The sequence below is a fragment of the Saimiri boliviensis genome, chromosome 2 (assembly GCF_048565385.1).
Source record: "Saimiri boliviensis isolate mSaiBol1 chromosome 2, mSaiBol1.pri, whole genome shotgun sequence".
NCBI classification, from domain to species: Eukaryota; Metazoa; Chordata; class Mammalia; order Primates; family Cebidae; genus Saimiri; species Saimiri boliviensis.
Window position 1 is genome coordinate 190,684,410 of NC_133450.1, and position 23,590 is coordinate 190,707,999.

Consider the following 23,590-nt stretch of genomic DNA (forward strand, 5'->3'; position numbering starts at 1 on the left):
CGTTTGGAAGGAGGGTGAGCTCCGTAGCAGCAGCCGCCCACACTCCTTGCTGGGTCCCAGCTGGCCCGGCCCGCGCCTACCTGCGTAGTCCACCAGAAGGCGCTCCTGCCCCCGCCCCGCAGGCGTCTTCCGCCGGGGGCCGGTGCGTGGGCACGCGCAGAAACCGCTAGGCGGCGTCGGTTTCCCTTCCCACGCGCGGACGCCAGCGTGGGCCGACGCGGCCGGGGCGCCCGCGCGTGCGCAGAGCCGAGGCCGGGTTGCTCTCGGAGCGGGGCGGGGCGGGGCGGGACGAAGCGGGGCGGGGCCGAGCAGGGCGGGGCGGGGGTTTGAGGTGATTCCCGAGCCGCGGGGCGGCTCCGGCGGTGCGGGGAAACCGAAAGTGGGCGGCGGCCGCGGCAGGGGCAGTGGTGGAGACGGCGGCGGGAGCTGGGCCCTGAGGCGCGGGGACGGGCCGTGAGCCCCTGAAACGAGGTGAGCGCAGGTCCTGCGGGCTCCGGGCGCGACAGGTGCCGAGCGACGTCGGACGAGATTTCGGGCGGGCGCGGCGCACCTGGGTCACCGGCGGGACCGCAGCCGGGGCCGGGGCTCTAACAGGCTCGGGGCCTCTTCCCTGCAGCCGTAGGAGCTTGCCCCGGCCCCGACGCCTGGGAATCGGGCTGGGCGCCGGGGGAGTTGGAGTTCCAGAGCGTTGTGTTTTAAACCTCTGAAGGGACCCCGCTCCGGGCCGGGCTGGACGTTCACCCGGGAGTCGGACGGACCCTCCTGCCGCTTCGGAAGCTCTGCGCGGTGGGGGAAATGCAGCAGCGGGGTTTGGACGCGGGCGGGCGATGCGGACCAGGAAGTGGTTCCCGCTAGCAGCGCTGCAGGCCGCAGCCGCCGCCCGCAGCGAGGGATGTCCGCGCTCCCCTATTGGAACCCATGTATTTTACACCACGAACTTCTCTTGAAGGTCTCTCTAATCTGAAGACGAGCCCAGGCAGGCCGCTCCCGTAATGCAGGACACATATCCCCGTTCCTCTCAAACGGGGAGCATCCATTGGGGTATAGAGCACCCAGCTGGCAGGGAAGCATGGATCCATGAATAAGTTGTCTCTCAACTTTCAGCAGCATCCCCTCAGCGGGGTCAGACTCTCAGCCTCAGCTTGCTAGGAGGGAGCTTGGAGCCGGCACCTCCTTCTGCTCCCATTCACTTGAGAGGTATAATATATTTCCATTAATAGCTAAAGGTACCATTCCCAAATAATTTCTAAGAGCAGGGAAGGGAAGCAACCACGTTAGAACAAGTCCTGGCCCAAAAGAATTCTGATAACCGCCCAACCCAACCAAACCAAAAAACCACACATCTAGTTCATTAACACTCCCCACAACACCTCTCTGCTCTCCAGTTGTGCCGGTGGAAAAAAAATGCAGACAAATGTTTCTAGAGAGATATGCAACAGCTTAATGGCAGAAGTAAAACTTAGACCCAAATCCCTGTCTCTTCCTGGGCTGCCTTGGTGTATATGAATGTGTTGCATACCGCAAATAATGTGAACTTTGCAGACCTGGATTGAAATCTGGGCTTCTCATTTTAGAAGCTGTGTGATCTTGAACAAATACATACTTTCTCTGAGTCTAGTTTTCTATGTGTCAGATAGAAATATTTGGCTTACTTTGCAAGGCTTTTTCAAGATAACAACTGTAAATCCTTTGCCTTGTAGTAATTGCCAAGCAGTATTCACCATCTTCCTCCCAACAAACTGTCCATGTTTTACATAATTGGATTTTAGTTTTTCGAGGGCAGGGACACAAAGATCTTTATGTTTCCTATATAATATAAATTGGCACATAGTGGATATTTTTGCATTTCCACTCAGTTGACATTCATTGAGCATCAGTTACATGCAAAGTACTGTTCTGGGAATAGGGAATTGCACCTGGGGCCAGCTGGATTAGAACTCACGTCTCCTATGCTCCAATCCAGGGCCCTTTGGTGGCATACAGCCTCCCTCTTAGGCAGTTACACAATGAGGCTGTGAGGCAGCAGTTGGCAGTGCCTTCGGATTTCAGTCCCTGGAGATTGAAAATGAAGGGTAATCACCCTGCTGATGCCCAAAGTGTACAGGTTGAACATGGCTGAATGAACTGTTGTGTTTTGCATCAAGAGATTTAAACTCCTTAAAGAACCCCTCTTTTAAGTTCTCTGTGCAATATAATCTAGTTGGATACTTACTGTGAATGTGAAGAAAAAATACTTTATAGTCCAACTCTGAGTGCCTACTTTGACAAGTGTTGTTTTCAAGAATTAAGATTTGACATAGAGTGCTTTGCATCTGGACACTTTGACAGAAGTTCCTTGGTGAAATTTTATATTTATGTGCGCTGCTGTTTCCTTGTGCCAAACCTGCTTTTTTCCTCCCTCCACTCCCACCTCTGTACTTTTGAAAGCTTCATTCTTGTCATTATTTCCCTGTGAGCCAAATATGTTTAGTTTTGTCTTTCAAACGAAAAGTAATTTTGCAATTTTAGTTGAAGAGATGTATATATGCCAATCAGAACTTGATCAGCGCAAGCTGCCCAGTGTGACTTCAAAGTAAGCTTGACATTTTAGCCTGTGCAACTTTGTCATGAGTAAGCAACCTCGGTTTTCATTAGATATTTGGACCTTATTTCAGCCTTGAATGAATCCAAGGAAAGTTGAGAATCATGCCAGTTGTCCACCTTTCTTATCTTCCTTGTGAAGAAAAAGAGACCTGAAGTGACTTGTCACAGGTAATTAGTAGCAGAGCTAGGATTAAGACATAAACTCCTCACTAAGCCACTTTATTATCTCAGGGTTTGTTCCTCTAGTATGTATACTTACAGAAATCCCTTACGTACATTCATGGTATGTAAGTAAATGGTATGTAAGTAAAATGCATGCATAATTTGGAACTTGAAATCACAGAATAAAATAGATAACTCCTTAAAAACCTCTTAAGGAAGTATACCATCACTTGAGGGCATTAATCACCATCTTTCCTTTAGAAACCAGTTGGGAAGGAGTAATTGAGGTGGTAGCAAGCAGACTATCATTAGAAAGAAAAGAACATTTTAAAGTATTGCAAAATGAGAAATCATTTATTGGGTAAAGATCTTAGGAAAAAAAATCTTCCCTCTGAGGCTCAATTTATTGATTTGTAAGATAAGGAGTTTGGGTTAGCCTAGATGATGCCTAAAATGTTTTGGCACAGACATTATGGGACTTTAAGGTCCCAGCTATTGCTAAAATAGTGTCTTCAAGGAGAAGGGCAGCTAGTTGTTAGAAGCATATGCCCTAAAGAGATATCCAAATACTTCAAGATTGAGTGTCTAACCAAAAGAAGCTAAGAAATTAGTTGGTGTTTTCAGTTTACCCTAATAATTCTTCAGATTTGTTTTAAGATTTAGTGCCACTTGACAACTTAAATTCATAACATGAAAAATGAGGTAAGGAAGATGAACCAAATAATACAGTTGGAAATAGTTGAGCAAAGAGAAACTTAGAGAAGAGAAAGCATAGGATGGGAGTCAGACTAGCTCAGCTAAAGGCCTTTGACACAGTAGCTAGAGGAAGCAGATAACATGCAAATGACTGAGTCAGGCAGGCTCAATCAATGGTAGAAGGCATTTATCTGGGATACACCCAAACCAGGTTCTTCAGAATAGGACTTTCTCAGGCCATTTTCAGATATAGTAAAGAGAAAAGCTGTGAATTGACACAATATAGTTTCGAAGTAGAGTGAGAATTATTTTAGGCCACTTAAATTATTTAAATTTTGTTTCCCTAAAGATTGTCATCACTTTCCTCAACCGCCTGCCCCACTTCGTGTGCATTATTAACATCTTGGATACTTACAATTAATTGCGTATACTCGAAGAGAAAAAGAAAAGCACAAAAGTATAAAAACGATGGCAGGTGCAACAGTTAGCAATTCTGCAATTCTTCTGGATTTGGGCGCCACACCCTTAACTTATAACGTGGCAGCTCCCTGTTTTATGCTGCTTGAGGGCTAGTCATTAAACATGCCCCAAGGTTGCTGTTAGTGTTTCCTTAGTCAAAATTTACCCTCAGAAGCCAACTGTATACATTAGGAGCAACTGTCTGAAAGGAAGTCCTAGTCTGGAAATCAGAAACTGGGTTCTTATGATTCTGGCCATAAAGATGTGAGAGCTGGAACAGTTCCCTTGGGCCTCCATTTCTTGATTTTAAGCTGAAGAGTTTGGAGGAGACAGTGATAAGGTGCCCACTAGTATTCCATGCTTCTCCCAGTTCCCCATTCAGAGTTGGGCCCACTGTCCCATGTTGCTTTCCTAACCAGGCAGGGTCCAGGGACATGGTGGGATTGTGGTGGCAGACAGTCTGCTTCGAAACCCTTGCCAAAGCAGTATGTGACTTTTTGCCTGCAAGTTAGATAAGAAATCTTGGAGGAGAGCACGTGGTGTTCTTACCAAGCCTGCCAGTTCGTAAGTGTATTAATGAGGCAAGTAAGAAAATCTGGGCAAATACTGATATTTTAAATTTAATGCCATACAAAACATTTATTTCTTCAATATACCAATGCTTGTGTTATTGTACTCTTAGCCATTGAGTGCATATATTCATAGACACCATGCTTCTAGGAAAATCTTTTTATTTAGTAACTACTGACTGTCAAGTATTGTGCAAAGCACATATAACTCTACTTTTGATGCTTTTTTTCATAGAGACCAGGAGAAGAAAAACAGTGACAGGAGGGAGGTAAAGATCAAGTGCAGTCTGTCATGGCCAGTTTCTCCATGACTGTGGTCTTTACTAGCTGACTTTGGCCAGTTTTTTAAATCAAAAGTGGCATAAGCTGATAATTCCCCAGACCCACTTCCATTTTACTCTGCTGCTCAGGAGTCTTGTTCAGCTCAAGCAGCCCCCGTATTGACTAGGGAAGCTCTTGGGAATTTTAACCTGAGACTCCATGATCTAAAACAGAAGATGGACAACTTCATTTCTCCAGCATAGCCTAACTTGTGGTCACCTGGGCTTGCACAACATTCTCAGATTCACAAAATAAAAATAACATGAATTCTCCAAAACGTATTTATCACAGTACTTTTAGAGAATAGAAATGAGTGGGGAGAGGAAGAGAGCCAAAAGATCAAAATGGCAACTCTAAAATTTTGAGGAGACTTTAGAAAGTCTTCCAAACTTCATTTGTTCTGGGGGGATACCTAAAAGTTTGCCTTTGGGACACTAATAGTTGAAATTCCCATTATATGCTTTCTTTTATGCTTTTAATGGATGATGTCTAAGATATTAAACTTTACTTTTTATAGGTAGAATAAAGTATTCCTATATACCTTGAGAGTATAATTCCCATCTTCCAAAAGCCTCAAAAAAGTCATCACGACCGAAGTAACAAAACTGAGAGCATTTTAAAAGTGATATAGATTAGAAAATAATAATGATTTTTTAAAAGCTTACACTTTCTTTTTCATTCGCTGCCTAAAGTGACGTTGCTAATGTGAGAATTGTGCATCAGACTGGCAGGACATACATTTGAATGTAATAGCATTTAGTCTTCCAGGTTTTACTACATTTAACTGCTTCTCACTAGCTTTGAGACCCACAGTCTTACAGTCCAAGGGAGTCCCCTTTCCTTCAAAAAGTCGTTTGCAAATAGAGAGTTATAGTCTTCCATGAAAGATAGCGTACTTTAAAAAAGCAGGCAGAAGAGGGAACTTAATTTACAGTGCAACCATGTGGTCAAGTGTCTCCTCAAGTATGAGGCCATTTTTCTATAGCTTTAGAAAAATTTTGTGAAACCTCATACAGTAGCGGTTGTACTTGCAGTATCCATTGGTCTATTAAATATGTAACTACCAAAAGCTATTGTGAATTTAGTATCAGTTTGTGATGTGGATCCCGACAGTATCTGCATACTCTTTGAAAAAGAGGACTGTAAGTACATGTGAAACATTTACAAATATTGAAGTCATGCCTGCTGCTCATCAGGATATGTGGACTCCTTGCAATCATGTTGCAGCCTTGACAGGACCTAATCTGGCACAGAGCGGACAGGCTCAGAAATAATCTACGTGATCCTCAATCACAGTTTGGTGTTGCGATTGGCTATCTCATTCATTTTATAAGAATTGTTAAAATGTGCAGGTAACTTTTTAGTAACTTAGACTGGATTCAGAGTTATGCCTTTAATGGCTCATTTATGCTGTATTTTAGTGAGTAGGAGAGAAAAGGAGTACTGTTAGGTAGATTGAGAATTTCTCATTCATTCAGCAAATATTTATTGAGCTCTTGTAGGCTAGGCATTAGGGATTTAGGAGTGAACAAAACAGACACAAGTCCTTGCTTTCATGGAACTTGCATTCAAGTTGGGAAGAAAGACAAAAACATTAAATGAAGAAAATATTGGATGGTGATAAGTGCTAAGGGAAAAATCAGGGCAGCTGGCATCTCAGTTTTGACTTTGAATAGGGTGGCCAGAGAAGGCCTTACTGTGGAGGTGACATTTGAGCAAATACTGTAGCTGAAGGAGGTGAGGCTGTGAGCCACGTGTACCCCTGGAGTCAGGATGTCCCAGGTAGAGGAAATGGCAAGTGCAAAAGCCCTGTCGTGAGGCCATCCCAGGCATGTTCAAAGAAAAGGACGGAGCCCAGAATGGGTTAGTGAAAATAAAGAGAAGAGAGAATTTAGATGGGAGAAGTGGGGGTTGCAGGTTATATAGGGCCCTTTTTGGCTCTTTAGGACTTGGCTTTTTGTCTGAGTGACACAGAAAGCATTAGACGGTTTCGAGTGACAGATATAATAGTATGTATTATATGAAAGGATCACTCAGGCTGATGTGTGGAGAATAGATTGTAGAAGGTGAAATGGAAGCAGAGAGCCCGGCTAAGAGCCCAGTTGCTCTGCTCCAGGAAAGAGATGTTGCTGGCATGGGTTAGGGCAACTGCCATGGAGGTGGTGAAGATTGAAGGAATTGTAGACATCCGCCTTCCATCTTTATGTATCACATTGCTTGGGGGAGGATTGAGGACAACTAATACTGAGCCCCTTCATCTTACAGATAAGGAGACTGAGGCCCAGGAGAAAGGGCTTTTCCCGGGAAAGTGAGGGAGCAGTGGCATTAAACTTGGGGAGGCTCAGGTACAATCTTCTGCAATCCCCTGCCCTTCCCCCAAAACCAGATCAAAATATATCAACAGCCAGATGTTAGCAACTTTACTGTTGAAAGAAATATTTTAAAGCGGACTTTAAGTGTGATAATATGTGCACTAAAAAGGGGGTGAAAGTAGGAAGTACGTGTGTGGCGTAAGCTTCTCTCAGATCAGATTGAGAAGCCTAACTTAGACAAACAGTCGGACACTGCCAAGAAACCAAGGTGGGTAAATGTGAGGTTGGATAAGGTGGGAAAAGTGAAAAATGAGGATGAGCACTTCTGTGCCATGCAGATTCACATTGCTATTTTATTTAATTTTCTTACTAGTTTCTCCCTTTTTTTGTTTTTTGAATTTTGCTCTTGTTGCCCAGGCTGGAGTGCAATGGCACAATCTCAGCTCACTGCAACCTCTGCCTCTCAGGTTCAAGTAACTGGGATAATAGGCATGTGCCACCATGTCCGGCTAATTTTTTGTATTTTTAGTAGAGACAGGGTTTCTCCATGTTGGCCAGGCTGGTCTTGAACTCCCGACCTTGGGTGATCCGCCCACCTTGGCATCCCAAAGTGCTACGTACCTTGTACTTGAAACATATCTGAGTGTCTTGGGGCAAAGGATAGAACAATTAGGATAGAGATCACAAGACATCTACCATATAAAGGAGAAGACACTTTTAAAGAGGGTGGGACTAGAGAAGCAAGCATTAGCCAAAGGTTCCTACCTCACTCTACTCTGTGGCCATTAAACGGATCATGGGTAAGGGAGAGGGGAAGACTGTCCCCAAATGCTGCACCTTAAAAAAGATTGTTAAGTGCCCTTTTTGGGCGATCCCTGCTTGCAGCTGTTTCAGAGCAGAAATAAGGAAGATAGAGGGGGCATTTCAGGGACAGTGGTCTAAAATGGTTCTTGCGAGGGTGGAAGGAGTAGAAGGCTTTTGCAGAGGGCAGCCTGTAGAACAGGCCTCTGATTAGACTCTAAGACAGGGCTGGACCTGCCCTTTCAAATCTGCATCACAGTGTTCTGTTAGGTTTTAGTAACAGGACACCCATTCATAAAATGCATTTATCAGACATTTTTCCCCATAAATTAATGATTGCTGTCCACTCCTAATGTAGCTGAGGAGAAGTAGACCACAGAGGGGAGGTGGCAGTGGAGCAGATGCTCTTTCCAAAAAGAAGGGAAGGAGAAGACCATGGAAACTCTCAAGGCAAAGGGTAAGGCCCGCTTACTGAAACTGTGGCAGGGGAATATAAAGTAGTCTGGCCAGGGAGGAGTCAGATATATTGAATAGCCTAATTTGATTCATTTACACTGGTCACACCTGGGTGGATATTTTCCCTGGATACATGCTAACCACCTGACATTATATCTATATGCAATGTGCATGTAATTGATAGCCAAGGCCCACTTAGGCATACAGATACACAAAGATGCAAAGCCCAGTTTCACTCAGAAGAGCTCTAGATCAGGCGTCCCCAAACTTTTTGCACAGGGGGCCAGTTCACTGTCCCTTAGACCGTTGGAGGGCCGCCACATGCTGTGCTCCTCTCACTGACCACCAATGAAAGAGGTGCCCCTTCCTGAAGTGTGGCGGGGGGCCGGATAAATGGCCTCAGGGGGCCACATGCGGCCCGTGGGCCGTAGTTTGGGGACGCCTGCTCTAGATGAACTAATGGGAGGGACTGGATTTTGAAGGGAAGAAGAGTACGTAGATGGGGAAGGTGAGATCAGAAATGAATAGTCAGGGTGGGTTGGCACTGAAGAGGAGGCAAGTGATGCTTTAGTATGTCCTCTTATAAATTAAAACTTGGCCAGTCTTCACTGTGGTTTTCACTACTTGTGGAAATAACTGTATAGTAGTTCAGTGATCTTTGACTGATGAGTCATGAACCATTGTTAAAGTCTTTTCTGTGTCATCAGGAGTTTACTATTCAGGAGCCAAAATTCATACGTTAGCATTAACATCTGGCAACCGTGAAATATGGGTCGCAGAGCCATCCTCTTTCCTGCTTCCTGGCACTCATTCAAGTGTAGACTTCAGAGGTAGTGGAGGTGCACAGACTCTGCAGTTGTTCTCTGTCTCTGCCATGAATTTCTATTTAGTTTTAGAGTATCTCCGCTGTTCCATTGTCTTGGAATCCGCACCATCCCTGTGACTAAGACAAATCTGCTATGGATTTCACACCACTGTATTTTTCCTTTATATTCTGCTTACTCTTTCTTTCCTGTCTTGTCTCCTGTTCTTAATTCATCAGGGTTTGTTGGGTGTTGTTCCCAGTACCAGTAGACAGGGTGATATAATGGAAAAAAATGTGGCCTTTGGCATCAAACAGATCTGGACTGAAATCCTAGCTTATTTACATTCTGTGATATCTTAATTATTTAACTTCTGAACCTTGATTTCACATCTATAGGTTGAGGCTAATAGACTCCCAGAATTATTATGGATGTTAGATTTTTAGAAAAGCCATTTCTCAGAATTTACATATGAGAAATAAAAACATATGCCTATCTAAAGACTTGTACATGAATGGTCAAGGCAACTTTATTTATAATGTCTCAAAATTGGATGCAACCCAAATGTGTATCAGCATTTGAATGGGTAAACAAATTGTAGTATATCCATACAGTGGAATGCTACTCATCAATAAAAAGAAATAAACTGGTGTTATATGCAGCAAAATAGATGAAACACAAAGCACTAGGCAAAAAATAATTCATAGTGACAGAAAGCAGAGCGGTAGTTGCCAGGAGCCAGGGCAGTATGTGTATGAACCAGAGAGGGTTGACTACAGAGAAGCACAACTTGAAGGAACTGTTTTATTGTTTTTGGTTTTGGTGTTTTTGTGTGTGTGTGGTCGGGGGGTGGGTGGTTTAAAGATATGCTTCATATGCAGTGAAAATCCCTCTGTATAGTCAATCCTTCCCCTCATCCCTAGCCCTTGGCAACCACTGATTTAATATCTGTGCCTATAGTTTTGCCTTTTCCAGAATGCTCACATAAATAGAATCATATAGTATGTAGCCTTTTGTGTCCGGCTTTTTCTTTAGTATAATATGAGAGTCATGCATGTTTTATGTATCAACAGTTTGTTCCAATTACTGAATAGTATTCCACTGTATGGCTCTATAGATTGATTGGTTTATCCACTCACCTTTTGGTAGACATTTGGATTGTTTCCAGTTTGAGGGCAGTTATAAATAATGCTGTTATATACATGTACAAGTTTCTGTGTGGATGTATGTCATTTCTCTTGGGCAATTAGTAGGAGAGGATTGTAGGATTATGCTTTACTTCGTAAGAAATTGTCAGACTGACTGGACGTGGTAGCTCACATCTGTGGTCCCAGCACTTTGGGAGGCCAAGGCGGGCGGATCACCTGAGGTCAGGAGTTTGAGACCAACCTGACCAATATAGTGAAACCCTGTCTCTACTAAAAATACCGAGAAATTAGCCAGGTGTGGTGGTGTGTGCCTGTAGTCCCAGCAACTCGGGAGGCTGAGACAAGAGAATTGCTTGAGTCTGGGAGGCAGAGGTTGTAGTGAGCCCAGATCGCACCAGTGCATCCCAGTCTGGGCCACAGGGCTGGACTCTATCTCAACAAAAAAAAAAAAGAAAAGAAAAATTGTCAAACTGTTTTCCAAGGTACTATTTTGCATGCCCACCAAAAATGTATGAGAGGTCTAAATGCTCTGCATTCTCATCAACACTTCAAATTGTCTTTTTTTTTTTTTTAAATTGAACTGTTCTAATAGATGTGTAGTGATACTTCATTGTGAATTTAATTTGCATTTTCCTAATAACGAATGCTGTTGAGCATCTTTCCATGTGTTTTTTTGCCATCTTCATTTTTACTTTAGTGACATATGTGTTCAGGTGTTTTGCACATTTTAAATTGGTCTTTTTGTTTCATTATTGAGTTTTGAGTATTGTTTATATATGATGACTACAAGCTTTACCAGGTGTGTTATGAAAATATCTTCTCACTCTCTGTGGCTTTTCATTTTTTAACAGCTTTTGGAAGAGCAAAATTTTAAGTTTTGATGACATCCAATTTGTCAATTTATTCTTTTTTTCTTTTTGAGACAGGTTCTCACTCAGTCACACCATCACGACTCACTGCAGCCTCCCAAGTAGCTGGGACTACAGGCACATGCCGCTATGCCTAGCACTATGCCACTACAACCTCATAAGTAGCTGGGACTCGAGGCACGTGCCACTGTGTCTGGTTTGTGTGTGTGTGTATTTGTGTATATATGTGTGTGTGGAGACAGAACCTCACTATGTTGTCCAGGCTGGCATCCACTATGTTGCCCAGACTGTGACTCATCTGCCTTTGTCTCCCAAAGTGCTGGAATTATAGACATGAGCCACCATACCCAGCCAATTTTTTCTTCTATGGTTCTAAAAAGTCTTTGCTTAACCCAAGGCCACAAAGATTTGCTCCTGTGTATTTTTTTAGAAGTTTTAGAGTATTAGCCTTTTCATTTAGGACCTTAATGATTTATTTTGAGTTAATTTTTTGTATATAGCATGAAGTTCGTTATTTGCATGTGGATGACCAGCTTTGCTAGCACTATTTGTTGAACTTTCTTCATTGAATTTCCTTAGCATCTTTGTTGAAAATCAGTTTACTAGGCTAGGTGTGGTGGCTTACATCTGTAATGCCAGCACTTTGGAAAATTAAGGTGGGTGGATCACTTGAGGCCGGGAGTTTGAGACCAGCCTGGCCAACGTGGCAAAACCCTGTATATATTAAAAATACAAAGAAATTAGCTAGGTGTGGTGGCACATACCTATAATCCCAGCTACTCAGGAGGCTGAGATGCAAGAATTGATTGAACCCAGGAGGCAGAGGTTGCAGTGAACCAAGATTGTGCCACTGCACTCCAGCCTGGGCAACAGAGCAAGAATCTGTCTCAAAAAAAAAAAAAAAAATCAGTTTACCATATATAGGTTTATTTCTGGATTACATATTCTGTTCCATTGTTCTTTTGACACTATTACACAATTTTGACTAATATAGTTTAAGTCTTGAAATCAGCCTTATTGTACTGCTAGGACCTCCACTGTGATAATGAATAGGAGTGCTGAGTATGGACATTCTTGCCTTGTTTCCAGTCTTAGGGAGACATCACTCTTTAGCTGTGAGTAATGATGTTACCTGTGTGTTTTTCACAGATGGTCTTTGTCAGGCTAAGGACTTCCCATTTTATTCTAATTTTCTGAGAGTTTTTATCATAAATGGATTTTTTTTTTTTTTACTTTGTTAACTGTCTTTTCTTCACCTATTGATATGATTATATGGTTTAGTCTCCTTTAGTCTGTTGATGTAGTAAATTCTGTTGATTCACTTAATGAATATTGAACCATACTTGCATTCCTGGAATAAGCTTTAACTGATTATTATGTCTTATTTTTTTCACTAATTGTTGGATTTTATTTGCTAATGTTTTGTTAAGAATTTTTGCATTTATGTTCATGAGGGATATGATTTATACTTCATGTAGTGTCTTTTGTTTAGTTTTGGTATCAGCATAATGCTTGCCTCATAAAATGAGTTCAGAAATGTTCCCTTCCCTTTATTTTCTGGAAGAGTCTGTAAGAGTAGCATTGATTCTTTCACAAATGTTTGGTAGAATTTGCCAGTAAAGCAATCTAGGCTTCAAGTTTTCTTTGTGTGAAGATTTTAAACTGTAAATTAAATTTCTCTAATAGTGATAGGGATATTTGGGGGTTATTTATTTCTTCTTGAGTAAACTTTGACATTTGTGTCTTTCAGTGAATTTATCAATTTCGTCTAAGCTACAAGCATACTGACATAACTCTTTTATCATATTCTCTTTTTAGTGTCTGTAGGATCTGCTTTTATGGCCTCTCAATTACATTATGGTAATTTGTGCCTTCTATTTTTTCTATCTTTCTAGGAGTTTATCAATTTTGTTGATGGTTTTAAAGAACTAGTTTTAGTTTCATGATTCTTTTCTCTCCTGTTTTTAAGCTTCATTATTGATCTGTCTCATTTCAGAATTGATTTCTGCTCTCATCTTTATTTCCTTTCTTCTGCTTACTTTTGAGATAAATTTCTCTCTTTTTGTTCTCAAAGTAGGAGATTAGAACATTGATTTGCTACTTTTGTTCTTTCTAACATAACTGCATCCGGCAAATTTTTACATATTGTGTCTTCATTTATTTAAAAAGATTTTTCTAATTTTGGGGGTAGGCTTTCTCTTTAACTCTTGGTTAGAAGTATGTTGTTAAACTTGCAAATACATGGGGATTGTCCATATATCTTTCTGTTACTGATACATAATTTAATTTTGTTCTGTCCACAGAATATACTTTGTATAATATGAGTTACTTAAAGTTGTTTGAATATCACTTTGAGTCCAAGAATATATTTTATTTTGGTGAATGTCTCAGTGCTCTTGAAAAGAATGTATATTCTTCTATCTTTGGAATGGAGTGTTCAGTCAATATCATTAGATCGCTTTTGTTGGTAGTGTTTAGCTCTTTTATTTATATATATATATATATATATATATATATATACACACATATATATACATATATATATATATTTTTTTTTTTTTTTGAGATGAAGTCGTTCTGTTGCTCAGGCTGGAGTGCAGTGGCATCATTTTGGCTCACTGCAACCTCCACCACCTAGGTGTGTAGTAGGCTATACTATCTAGGCTTGCAAGTCCACTTAATAATGTTTGCACAATAACTAAATTACCTAATGATACATTTCTCAGAATGTATCCTCATTGTTAAGTGACACATGACTATACACACACACACATACACACACATATTTGTGTGTGTACCTATCATCTATAAAAAGAATAAGAATACAGACCTAGTATAGGGCTTTTGTAGGTTATAGTATTAATTAAATGTTATTGGTCCTGGTGGTAATAATTTGAAAAGAGTTAATGTTTAGTAATGGAAAGTATGTAAGGCATACAGTCATACATTGTCTAATGACAGGGATATGTTCTGAGAAATGCATTGTTAGGCAATTTTATTGTTGTGCAAACATTATAGAGTGGACTTAGAAACCTAGACAGTAGAGCCTCCTAACACACCTGGGCTATATGGTGTAGCCTGTCGCTCCTAGGCTATACACCTGCACCAGTGTAAAAATTGGTATATAAAGCAAAAAATGGCATACCTATATAGGTCACTTACCATGAATGGAGCTTGCAGAACTGGAAGTTGCTCTCGGCAAGTCAGTGAGTGAATGGTGAATGCATGTGAAGGCCTAGGACGTTACTGTACACTACTGTAGACTTATAAACACTATACTTAGCAACACTAAATTTGTTAAAAGTTTTCATTTCTTTTACTTTTTATTATTATTATTTTTTTGACACAAGTGTCATTCTGTCACCCAGGCTGAAGTGCAGTGGTGTGATCTTGGCTGATTGCGTCCTTGACCTCCTGGGCTCAAGTGATTCTCCCACCTCAGCCTCCTGAGTAGCTGGGACTACAGACATACGCTGCCACACCTAGCTAATTTTTATATTTTTTGTAGGGGTAGGTTTCACTGTGTTGCCCAGGCTAGTCTCAAACTTCTGGGCTCAAGTGATTCTGCCCATCTTGGCCTCCCAAAGCGTTGGGACTATAGATGTGAGCCCCACTGCATCTGGCTTCTTTTACTTTTTAAACTTTTAAAATTAAAAACAAAGATAAAATCTCACACATTAGCCTCGCCCTGTACAAGGCAAGGATCTTCAAGATATTGCTAGGCCACAGGATTTTTTCAACTGCATTGTGATCTTATAGAACCCCTTTTATATATGCAGTCTGTTGTTAACTAAAACACTGTTAAGTGTGCACATGACTATATAGAGTTTCATTTGCTATTTAAACCTTGCTTTGACTTGAATATTATATTTATAATTAATAACAGGACAAACAGGCTGATATTTTGTTTTCTTTTTAAGATGGACAAATGATGGAATTGATATAATTGTATGTCATTCTTCATTTTTGTTTTCTAAGCCAGAGAAAGAAAATGGCTATTTGTCTAGAATTCTCTGCTGTCCGTTATGGTAGCCAATGGCCACATTTAATTTAAGGTAAAATTTTAGTTCCTCAGTCATGCTGGCCATATTTTAAGGGCCCAGAGCCATATGTGGACATTGTGGACATTGCAATAATATAAAACATTTCCATCATCACAGAAAGTTCTATTGAACAGCGCCATTGAAGGGAAAGTAACAAATTGTCTGTGGTTTACCTTCCTCTTTCCTTTAATAAAAGGGTAAACCATTTTTTCTAGGCTAGTTATTCTCTGAATGTATCTCTTAGTATGTATCTGTACAGTCTCTGAATGTATCTCCTGAATTTGTCTATATTTTTTCTCTGCAAAACTGCAACTAGATGTAATCATTAGTCTAAAGGAAATGATTCTTTCCTTCTTTTTTCATATGGCACTGTGACTCTGCTTCTTTTTCTTCCATCTCTCTGTCCCCTTTTTCTTAGCCTTTCATAGATTCTTCTTTCTCTCTCCATTTCTTGAATGATAGCCTTTTACAGAGGCCCATCTGTAACCTCGTTTTTTACTCCCTGGATGTCAAATACACTATATAAGTCAAAGACCAACAAATCTATGACCAGCTTAGACTTCTAACCTAATTTCCTGGTGAATATATCAACATGACTGTTGTCTAAGCATTCCAACCTCCCTGGGCCCAAAATGAACCCACCTCTTCCTCTCTTGCAAACCTGCCTTTATTTCATCTCAGTGTGGGTCATTACTCTCTGTTATGCTTCTAAGCTAGAAACATTGGAGCCCTCCTCCTAATCCAAACCAATTAACCAATTTCTGCTGATTCCACGTCCTAATTACCTCTCAAACTGATTTTTTTCTCTACTCCTAAGACCCGTTTTTGTGGTCTTCCACATTTCCAGTATTCTGACAACTTGTTACTCTTCCTACCCATTTATAGTGATCTTTCTAAAATACAGAGCTAATCATTTTGTTTCCCTATTTAAAATCCCTCTAAGGTCCCACATTACTTTTTGCAGAAATACAAACATTAGCATAATATAGTAGTTTCAGGGTCTGCCCTCCCTGGCCCTCTCAGCCCTCAGCTAGGAGTCTTTGTTCAGTCATGTCCAGCCACCTAACTGCCTGGAATTTTTGGAACACACCATGTGCTTCTCTCTAACTTCTGTGCACTCGTACATCCTGCTCCCTTTCTTGGGCTGGTATCTCTCGCAGCCCCACAGCCCACCCTCTTCCTCCTTGTTGGGTGATTCCATCTTGCTCTTCAGGACTCCTTTCAGGCTTCCCCACTTGTAGGAACATTCCCTGATACCTCCCCTCCCCAGGCTGGTCTTGTGCCTTTCTGACTTTCCCCTGCATTCTCATAGTATTTCTGCTTTTCTCTTCCATGTCAGTTGTTTCCCCATATTGTAATTGCACAGAAAGTATGCAGAAATAATTTATAAAGTAACAAGTTTCAGCTCTGAAAATCTATTTGAATTCACAGACTAATGAACCATATTACTGTGTTCTTATAGGCAAAGATGCTGGAAGGAGATCTGGTTTCAAAGATGCTGCGAGCTGTTCTGCAGTCTCATAAGAATGGAGTAGCATTACCCCGGCTCCAAGGAGAGTACAGATCCTTGACTGGAGACTGGATCCCCTTCAAACAGCTGGGTTTCCCTACACTAGAAGCCTATCTGAGAAGTGTGCCAGCAGTGGTCAGGATAGAGACTAGTAGATCTGGAGAGGTAAGAGGGTAATTGTGCTTGTCAGAAGAATCAAACCAGTTCATAATTGCCTGTCTGGCACTTCCAATCTCCTATCTGTGATAGAAGTCTAAGCAAAAGTACTAGCTTAGTTGTTTGAGATTGGTGGTGACAGAGAAAACAGCATCTAAAGCATGGCCTAGAGTCGTATGTCTTTTGTTTTATTCCTCAGATTCTTTTCATTGTAAAAATAAGATTTTAACCACAGAAAATTAAAACTATTTATTTACCCATTGTCAACATCTAAACAAAATAGTTGTACTGGAGGCCTTAAGTTCGTAAACATCATACCTGCCCCTTACAAACCTGTTACAAATGTTTTTGCCACAGTCACTCATGACCTCTTGATCACCAGATCTAACAGGCAGTTTTAAATTCCCATCGTGTTGATTCCTGCTATCTAGACCTAGTCAGTCCTGAGCTAATCCTTCATCACCGTAACTACCGGGGCCTCCTTGCCATTTTCTCTTCTCTTCTGTTCTTTTCCTCGCCTTCACACCAGTATGACTACATTATTAGATCATTTTAAATCCTTCTGCCTCTCTGGAAGAAAACAGTTTATAGATAGTATGGGACATTTGGTGGTAGCAGGTTGATCTGTCATTGCTCTTCCACTGTGACCTAGCAGCTTCACTCCTTGGTACCTACCACTGTACAGTATGATAGATGTGGACAGACCACCACCCAGAAGAGAAACAAAAACACCCGCACCCCTTCATACACTATAGTTTCCTGGGTGTATTTTTACATATGTAAATACATAGAGCAGGTCTGGAATGTTTCTCACCAAAACCTGACATCATGGTTTCTCTCTAGGGGGGCAGGGGCAGGGGGATGAGGAGGCAGTGGTGGAGGAAGACAAGGCAACCAGGAGCAGGAAAGTGGTCAGAGTGGAAATTCACCTTATAGTTAATAATTTTCCTAAGGAGGAGATAGACATTAATTAAATGTTATATGAATAATAAAACATGCTTTGGAATCCCTGATCCTTCCAGACAGACTTAAGTCCTCCTTTCTGTCTACTTGCACCTTGTAATACATCCATTATAACACTTGACACAGTGTTTTCTGTTTAATTTCTTGCCTCTTTCTTTTTCCTTCATAAGTTCCTTAAGGATGAAGGGCTTAATAAATCTGTGTTGAATGCATGAGTGAATGAATAGCTGAATGAATTAATAAATTCATAATGCATCATAGAGTTATTATACTGTAATTTACTCAACTCTTAGTTTCCCTATTTTGGACATTTTAAATGTTTCCAGGTTTTAACTATTAAAATACCCCAATTGCACGTACTAGGATAGGTAACATTTGTTCTTTTAAATTATACCCTTGTAATATAGTCTCAAAATAGAAATACTGGACCAAAGAGTAGGAACATATTTTAGCTTGTGATATAAAGCTTCGTTGTTTCCCTGTCCGTGATTTCAAATTAGAGTCAAAGGCTTGAAAACCACCCAGGTCTTTAGAGATCATCTTGTCCCAGTAGACTCTATACTTCAGATCTTTTTTCAGTATCATATCATACCAGTATTTTTCTTAAGGATACAAAGCTGAGCTGCAGTGTTTTGAGAGATGTAAAAGCTCCGGAGACCCTGCTTGCCCTGCCTTGCTTTCATGCCCCTGCCAGTGGCAGCCCCTTGAGGCCTCTCCATGGAACTCTATGGCTTCCATGAACACAGTTTGAAAAAACTAGGTCTAAACCACCCCTGTTTTGCAGCTGAGAATACTTAGATTTGTCCAGAGTCACCCACCAGATCCGTTGCAGAGGCAAGAGAAGAATTTAGTAAGTCTTGTATTCAACGTAGTAGTTATGAGTACACACATGGGACTCAAAAGAGACTTGCCATGTTACTTGGAAGGTTTCTTAACTTTCCTGAGCCTCTGCTTTCCCATGTGTAAAGTGTGAATGAAATGTACCTCACAGATTATATGATATTATATGTCAGATCATAGGTTGCTTTTGGTTCATTTGGTAATCTCATAGCACCTAATACATTGTAGATGCTTAATACCTATTTAAAAAATAAATGAAATTTTCAGCTTGGGGAAAGATAATCCAGCGTAGTAGACTATGCTCGATTCCTCTTGCAGAAAATACAGTTTTCTTCTAACTTTATCAAGGAGTGAGACACATGAATATTTGCATACAGCTTGACTTGGGATGTGTAGGCTCATTAAGATTCACTTTTAAGACTTGGCCTTTAGGCAACATGGAATCTGAGAAATATTTCTCCTCTCACCCTGCCTCTCATGAATAGATTACCTGCTATGCCATGGCCTGCACAGAAACTGCAAGAATCGCTCAGCTTGTGGCTCGTCAGAGGAGTTCTAAAAGGAAAACCGGGCGTCAAGTTAATTGTCAGATGAGAGTGAAGAAAACCATGCCATTTTTTCTAGAAGGTAGGAGCTTTTTGTATGTTAAAATTTTTAGGCCTGTCTACAAATACGTTGTCACAGGGAATTATGGAAGTATTCTTTGGATAAATACCGATATCTGTTAACATTCATATGTCAGGAGAAAAGTCCTGAAGCTAGCATTTCCATTTGAAATTCTTAAGTGAACGTGATTCGCATGACTTGCTAAGTGAAGTAATTACACAGTGGGAGATAGAACAGATTTTAGTTGTGCTTGTTATGGTAATGTGTGGTTTATTTTTTATTTTTTTTTAGCTTATTTGAAGGAATGCCTTGTCCAGAATGTTGGCTGCACCAAGAACTTATGATTTAACGTCTCATTTGACAAATCATGTCTTTTGGTAGAAAAACTCTAGTTTCAGAAATACATGAATTATGTATTACACAAAAATGTTATAGACAGCTTAGCCTGTGTTTACCAAACACTTATCTCAAGGAGCTTATAATCAGTTCTAAAACTAAATTGCGATGAAATGGTTCAATGATAATACAAAACAGTAGCTGACTAAATGCCACAGTGAGCATTTAGGACAAGGGAGCAACAATTTTGAATGAAAATGGCAAAGGGGAGACTTGAGCCCAAACCTCAAACAATGGGTAGAATTGGGATTTATGGGGAAAAGATGAGAGGACCAAGATACAGCTGAGTGTGCTGTATTTGCAAGATCATGAGGTGGCTGCCACTGAAGTGTTCAGCTGGTGAGTAGCAGGAGTTCCTGGCCAGCCTGATGGATGAAGAACCTTATCTGCTAAATACTCACCAATCTATTCTTTTCCTATTGACCATCCCTCCAGTGGCAACCTCCTCATTTTCTTAGAAACTGTTCTGAGAATAGATACCCACAGAAAACATCTGGTCAGGGGAGTGTCATAATGAAAATGGGGTTTGAGGATGCTAATTGATTTTATTATGTATGCCTAACTTCATAGGAAAACCGAAAGCAACCCTCAGACAACCAGGATTTGCTTCAAATTTTTCTATTGGCAAAAAACCTAATCCACCACTATTAAGAGACAAAGGAAACTCTGCTGGAGTTAAGTCTGATGCTGAAACGTCTCCTTATACATTACACGCAACTCTTGGAAATGAAGCATTCAAAGACATTCCAATGCAAAGGCATGTGACCATGTCCACCAACAACAGGTATTTGGCTTTTAACTAACAGAAAGTTGGTGAATTTAGGGTAAAAGATTGTTAAAAATGTACATTCAGGTTAAGAAAGAAGCACTTTCTATTTTATCTAATATAAGTTCACATATAGTAGAGACGTGCATTATTACCAGTTGAGTTCACTTTTCCTAGCTGCCTGAACATCATTCTCTAAATGCATTTCTAGAATATTTTCTCTGTATCATTGTCAATCTTTCCTTGTAAAGTTTATTTAAAAGCTCTCACAAATTGTTCTGAGATACTGTTTCAGTTGAACTTAGAACTTTTTCAGAAAACCTTTTTTTAACAATTAATTTTGTAGGTTCTAGTAAAATCTGATGGAGTTTTACACACTCCACTCTGTTGCAAGTATCATGCCCGTAATTATTTAGTAGCGTCAGATATCCATGCATCAGAATACTGGAATCGCAATAATAAGACAACCTGTAAGTCTTAGTTTGGGTGCTGCCATTCACTAGTCAGGTAAAATAAGTTATTTCATCTTTTGGACTCAAAAGATGAAATAATTTATAAGGTGAAATAACTTATTTTACCTGACTAGTGAATGGCAGTACCCAAACTAAGACTTATGTTTGTCTAAAGAAAATGTTAAACTAGATGATCTCAAAGTTTCTTTCTGGCTCAAAACTATGGTTTTATAAGGTAGCTCAGAGGGTGGCAAACTACAATCCATGGGCCACATCAGACCCACTGCCTGTTTTGGTAAACTAGGTTTTATTGGAACATGGCCAATTTTGCTTTGTTTGCATATGCCTCTGGGTGCTTTTGCAAAATAGTGGCAGAAGTGAGTAGTTAATACAGAGACTAGATGGCCTACAAAGCCAAAAATGAACTGATGGACCCTTTGCAGGAAAAGGTTGCTGATCCCTGATGTAGATGCATCAAGATCACATTCTTCCATCCTATCTGTGCCTTTTAAAAACAAATTTTGTTGTATTCTGTTCCTTTAAATCAGTGTTCAAAAATTCTGTTTTGTGAAAGATAATTTTTCCCCTGGGAACTTTCCCCCAGATACTGAACATGTAGGAAGAAAATTATTTTTTTTAAAAAAGGTATAACTGATACAAATTTTTTATATTACAGAATTTTTAATAAAATAACTCTAAACTATTTTTATAATAGCATACATTTAATGTTATTTATGATTAGTTATTGTAATTTTGATAAGGTCTAGAAAATACATAGTTAAAACACAGCTCTTGACCCAAAGCACTAGTTGAATACAGTGTATGACAGAAGTATCATTGTTTCCCTATTTGTGTGCCTACATTTCAGCAATACATTTTGAATGATTTTTTTGGATGTGACTCTAGAAGGACAGGCAACAAAAGCAAAAATGAACAATGAAATTACATCAAACTAAAAAGCTTCTAAACCACCAAGGAAACAGTCAACAGAGTGAAAAGACAAGCTAGCTGTGTAATGGGAGAAAATATTTGCAAACCATATATCTGATAAGGGCTTAGTATTCAAAATATGAGGAACTCAACTAAATGGCAAGAAAACAACCTCATTTTAAAAATGAGCAAAGGACCCAAACAGACATTTCTCAAAAGAAAATATATAAATGATCAACAGGTATATGCAAAAATGCTCAACATCACGACTCATCAGGGAAATGCAATTTAAAACCACAATGAGATACTACCTCATACCCAGTAGGATGGCTGCTATCAAAACACAGAAAATAACAAGTGCTGGTAAAGATGTGGAGAAAAGGGGGAACCTCAATACACTGCTGAGGGGAATGTAAGTTAGTATAGCTATTATGGAAAACAATATGGAGATTCCTCAAAAAGTTAAAAAGAACTATCAGCAATCCCACTACTAGGTATATATTCAAAGGATATGAAATCAGTGTATCAGTTGAAGAGATACCTGCATGCCCATGTTCACTGCTACAGCATTCACAATAGCCAAGCCACGGAATCAACTGAAGTGTCTGTTAATGAATGAATAGATAAAGAATATGCAGTTTATCTACTGAATGGGAATACTTACTATTCAGCCTTTATAATGGAGGAAATCCTGCCATTTGCAACAACATAGATGAACCTGGAAGACATTGTTTTAAGTGAAATAAGCCAGGCACAGAAAGAAAAACCACAAGCTCTTATATGTGGAATCTAAAAAAGTCGAACTCATAGAAACAGTAAAATGGTGCTTAGCAAAGGCAGGGGAATGGGGTTAGAATTGGGGGTTGTGAACATACACAATTTCAGTTAGACAGGAGAAATAAGTTCAATGTATCTTTTGTATTTCATGGTGACTATAGTTAATGATATATTGTATACTTGCAAATTGCTAAGAGAGTAGATTTTAAGTGTCCTCACCACAAAAAATAAGCATGTAAAGTAATGCATGTGTTAAGCAGCTTGATTTAGCCACTCCACAGTGTACACATGGCAAGCCATCACATCATGTTGCATACCATAAATAGATACAATTTTTACTTGTCAATTAAAAGCATGCAACTATAAGACAGCCCAGCAGTTGTCACTTGTGTTCCTGGATATGTATCTCAGAGAAATGAAAACTTATGTTCATGCAAAAACCTGTCCACAGTGTTCACTATAACTTTATTTGTATTAGCCAAAAAATAGAAACAACCCAGACATCCTTTGGTAAGTGAATGGTTAAACAAGCTATCATACATTCATATTACAGAATATGTCTCCACAGTAAAAAGGAGTAATGAACTATTGATACACACAGCACCTCTGATGGATCTCAAGGGAATCATGCTGAGTGAAAGAAGCCAATCTCAAAAAGTGACATCCTATGTGACTTTATATAACGTTCTTGAAATTATAAAAATTATAAAGATAAATAACAGATTAGTGGTTGCCAAAGGTTAAGGATTTGGGTGATTTGGGGGGTGGGTATGCCTATAAAGGGTTCCTCTGAACCCTTGTAGCCATGGGACAGTTCAGTATGTTGATTGTACTGGTGGGTACATGAATCTGTACATGTGGTAAATTGCATGTAACTACAAATGTGAACACACATATACCACTGGAAATATGAATAAGCTCTGAATTGTACCATTGCCAATATCCTGGTTTTGATATGTACTGTGCAAGATT

At 40.1% G+C, this 23,590-nt stretch overlaps 1 protein-coding gene across 1 annotated transcript in view; it reads left to right on the top strand.

Annotated features, from left to right (window-relative positions):
* The first annotated feature begins 315 nt into the window (after positions 1-315).
* The window catches only part of TDRD7 (tudor domain containing 7), an 84,574-nt gene continuing 61,299 nt past the window's right edge, over positions 316-23,590 (top strand). The window contains exons 1-4 of the mRNA XM_003940065.4: positions 316-471; positions 16,685-16,897; positions 19,177-19,318; positions 20,264-20,477. Of these exons, the coding sequence (XP_003940114.1) occupies positions 16,691-16,897; positions 19,177-19,318; positions 20,264-20,477 (563 nt within the window). The 5' untranslated portion in view covers positions 316-471; positions 16,685-16,690. The remainder of the gene's footprint in view (positions 472-16,684; positions 16,898-19,176; positions 19,319-20,263; positions 20,478-23,590) is intronic.